The sequence below is a fragment of the Triticum aestivum genome, chromosome 5B, assembly GCF_018294505.1.
Source record: "Triticum aestivum cultivar Chinese Spring chromosome 5B, IWGSC CS RefSeq v2.1, whole genome shotgun sequence".
Taxonomy (NCBI): Eukaryota; Viridiplantae; Streptophyta; class Magnoliopsida; order Poales; family Poaceae; genus Triticum; species Triticum aestivum.
The window spans coordinates 446,690,247-446,693,595 of NC_057807.1; the positions used below are offsets into that span (position 1 = coordinate 446,690,247).

General features: G+C 52.1%; 1 protein-coding gene across 1 annotated transcript; it reads left to right on the forward strand.

Moving 5' to 3' along the window:
- The first annotated feature begins 234 nt into the window (after positions 1-234).
- On the forward strand, positions 235-3,114 carry LOC123112371 (uncharacterized). The gene is made up of 2 exons (XM_044533336.1): positions 235-1,404; positions 1,767-3,114. The coding sequence occupies exons 1-2, from the start codon at positions 1,109-1,111 to the stop codon at positions 1,969-1,971; spliced, it is 501 nt and encodes a 166-aa protein (XP_044389271.1). The 5' UTR covers positions 235-1,108; the 3' UTR covers positions 1,972-3,114.
- Positions 3,115-3,349: the final 235 nt, after the last annotated feature.

The window sequence follows — 3,349 nt, forward strand, 5'->3', positions numbered from 1 at the left end:
CAATATCCGGCCGGGCACTACTTGGCGCAGGTCACGGAGGGTGCCCGCCTGATAGAGGCGCAGTGCCCGAAGGATCTCCTCTTCGAGTGATGATTCAAATTATTGTAAAAACATTTTGATTAGAAGGTTATATTTATAATTTGTGTCTGAAAATATGATTGTGTCTCCGGTGCTACCGTTTATATATAGGGCAGGGCTATTCTGTTAGCCTCGCGCCCTATAGGAGCCCGACGGTGATTTTCCGAACCGAAGAAATGAAGAAAAAGCAGCCCAGCCACCCCACGACCCCCACCTCTTTTCTCCCTCTATCCCGATCCCCTCCGCCCCATGCGCAACAGCCGCCGGCCACGAGTCCCTGGCAACCGGCCTCCCAGCTCCGGCGAAGTGCCACGGCCCCTGCCTCCCACCTCCCGCTACGCGCCACAGCCCCCGCCTCCCTCCTCCGGCGACGCGCCATCGCCTCCGCCTCCCACCTTCGGCGACGCGCCACGCCCTGCCTCCCTCCTCCGGTGACGACGCTCCACGGCCCCCACCTCCCACCTCCGGCGGCCCGCCACGGCCCGGGTCTCCCACCTCCGGCGACGCGCCCTGCCCCGCCTCCCACCTCCAGCGGCCCGCCATGCTCCCCGCTTCCCACCTCCGGCGCCTCCGCCACGGTCCACCTCCTCCCAGCATGCCTCCCGTCGCCGACCCCCACCCCAACTTGCCTCCTGCCGACGCTAGGTTGCTCGCCGGAGCTAGGTTGCTCGCCAGCCACCTTCCTCCCCTACGCTCTCCCGTCGCCTTCCTCGCGGCGCTCCGTCCACCTTGCTCCCCGCGCTCCGGCCGCCTTCCTCCCCACGCTCCGGACGCTCCCTCCCACGCACGCCGGCCGACCGCATCCCTGCTTCCATCAGCTCCACTTCGACGGAGCCGTCAGTCCACCGGAGTCAGTCTCTCCCGGCCCTCCCTCCCTCCCTCCCTCTCTCCCCTCGTGCGGTAGCCTCCAAATCATCCAACGTCCAATCCACTTCCAACAAGATACCGCCGCCATCCTCCGCCTGATCCGACCTCTCTTCCATCAGCGACAGCGACCACGCAACCCCCGGCTCCTCCATCGGGCGAGGGAATGGAGGAGGAGGGCACGAAGAAGGCGGTGCTCTTCAGGCTGTTCGGCGTCGAGGTCCGCGGCGCGGAGGAGGATGATGACGCGGAGCCCATGGAGCTCAAGAAGAGCACCAGCATGCCCAACCTCGCCTGCGCCTCCACCGACCCGTTTCTCCTGCCCGGCGAGGCCAGCAATGACAAGGGCTACGCCTCCGACGACGGCGAGCTAGCGCCCACGCCGCATCTCAAGCGCCGCCGCCGCAAGGCCCAGGAGCGGATGAAAGTTAACGCGATTGTCCTCCATCTGGATCACACACGGTTTCTTGGTTTCTTCTACCCTCCTGTCTTGTACAACCCGTAGAGAGCTCTACTGTTCCATTCGTTCATGTGGTCTACAGATTCCTGCAATTATTGAGGTGTTTTTGGGCATAATCATCTGATCGCTTAACTAATAATAGTGATTTGTGAGTGGAAATTTCGTCCTGGACCAAAGAAATCAAGAAACTGACTTCAAGCTATCATGACCTTTATGTATCATCAAAGTGTAGTATTAGTACTAGTTGATTGATCTTACTATCCCAGCTAAATAACAATTTGATTAGTCGCTCCGTGTTGCTTCCTAGTAGTAGTCCTAGTACGATGAATCATGCCGCAAGTGGTTGATTGAGATTCTGGTTCAGGGATTCTGTGGACCGAGGAGGAGCACAGGAAGTTCCTGGGCAATGGGGAGTGGAGAGGCATCTCCAAGAACTTCGTCACCACCAGGACGGCCACGCAGGTGGCCAGCCACGCCCAGAAGTACTTCCTCCGGCAGACCAACCCCGACAAGAAGAAGCGCCAGGCCAGCCTCTTCGACGTCGGCATCCCCGCTTCCCACAGCTATGACGATCAGGTATATCATTCAGAGATAAGAGGTGAGTGTTTGGTGTTTCACTCCATCCGGCGGGGAGGCGCCTCGGCCGCTGTCCGATGGTCTGTTGGATGCTCGTGAACCCCGCCTCCATCAGCTCCACTTCACTGGAGCCGTCAGTCCACAGGAGTAGCAAGTTCACCCGATGTCCGACGCCTTCTTCCATCTCCAAATATCTTGTTTTTTGAGTTCAGTTCTTCGTCACATGTTTCACTAGCTGAAATTGCATGGTGTTATGAAATTGCTTGCGGACTACTAGCTGAAATTGCTTGACAAACAGAGCAAAAGGTTGTATCTTCATCTATTGTTTTTCAGATATTCGTCATATGCACGAGCACGACTATATTTGCTTGTTATGATCTAGTGGGCACCATTAACATTTTGATAGTCCTTCTGCAGGGCCCAAACCCACTATTGTGCAAGAAAAAGAAAGCAAAGCCCCAACCATCAGCTGCTCAATCATCAGGTAATTAATCAGCACTAAACATACATGTCTAATCCAATGTTGCGAAAGGAAGCGTGGAGTTGCCTGACTGATCTTGAGGTGTAGAACTGATTGTAACACGGACAAGAGATAATGCAAAAAAAATCTTAGATAGGGCAGTGAAGTCCATTGCACATTCTAATTTGTTGTAGCTCCTGACATCATGGTTTATGTGTGCTATAGGATTGATTTTTGTTTGGTTGTAATAGTAGTACTCTAATTCTGTTCATGGAGGACACTTGAGTGGGTTGTCTATTTGATGATTTCAGTTACTGCTCAACACCTGAATTCATAAACTGTCAATTTATTTTGAAGTGAACTAATGTTGCTCTTGATTCAGACCTGTGGGGAGAATACGGAACTAAAATGATTCAGTTCATCATTGGCACCCCTGTAAACCAAACAGTGAAGAACACACCCCCTGTACTTTTGTGCTTGTTCTTTCTATCTCCTGAATTCTATGCTTTCTGTGATGAGCAGGCTTGGTACTATATAGATACTGGTGTAGTAGTTCTAATACAATATATTACAAGAATTCATTGACAAAAAAGGTGTCAGTTCATATATGTATGCAGCAACTGTTCTGATACTACTTCAGTAACCAAAAAAACATAAAAGTTCAACTATACTTGTACCAAATAGTTCCATATTTTATTCTATGACAGTCAAGATTATTTCTGGTGACTAGATTCCATGTGCTGGCATCCATAGGCTACGATATTGTAGTGCCAACAATAATAACTTCTACATGTATCTTGTTAAGGTAGTACTAACCAGACCAAGCTACTTCATTTTTTGTATCACATTCTAGAACTTCTACATATCCGTACTGCTGCTGCTCCGCACTAAACTTCTAATACTGTTTGCGA

Coding starts and splice junctions, on each gene's coding strand:
- LOC123112371 (XM_044533336.1), top strand. CDS start 1,109: ATGGAGGAGGAGGGCACGAAGAAGGCGGTGCTCTTCAGGCTGTTCGGC. Junction 1,405..1,766: donor CTCCATCTGGATCACACACG/GTTTCTTGGTTT, acceptor ATTCTGGTTCAG/GGATTCTGTGGACCGAGGAG.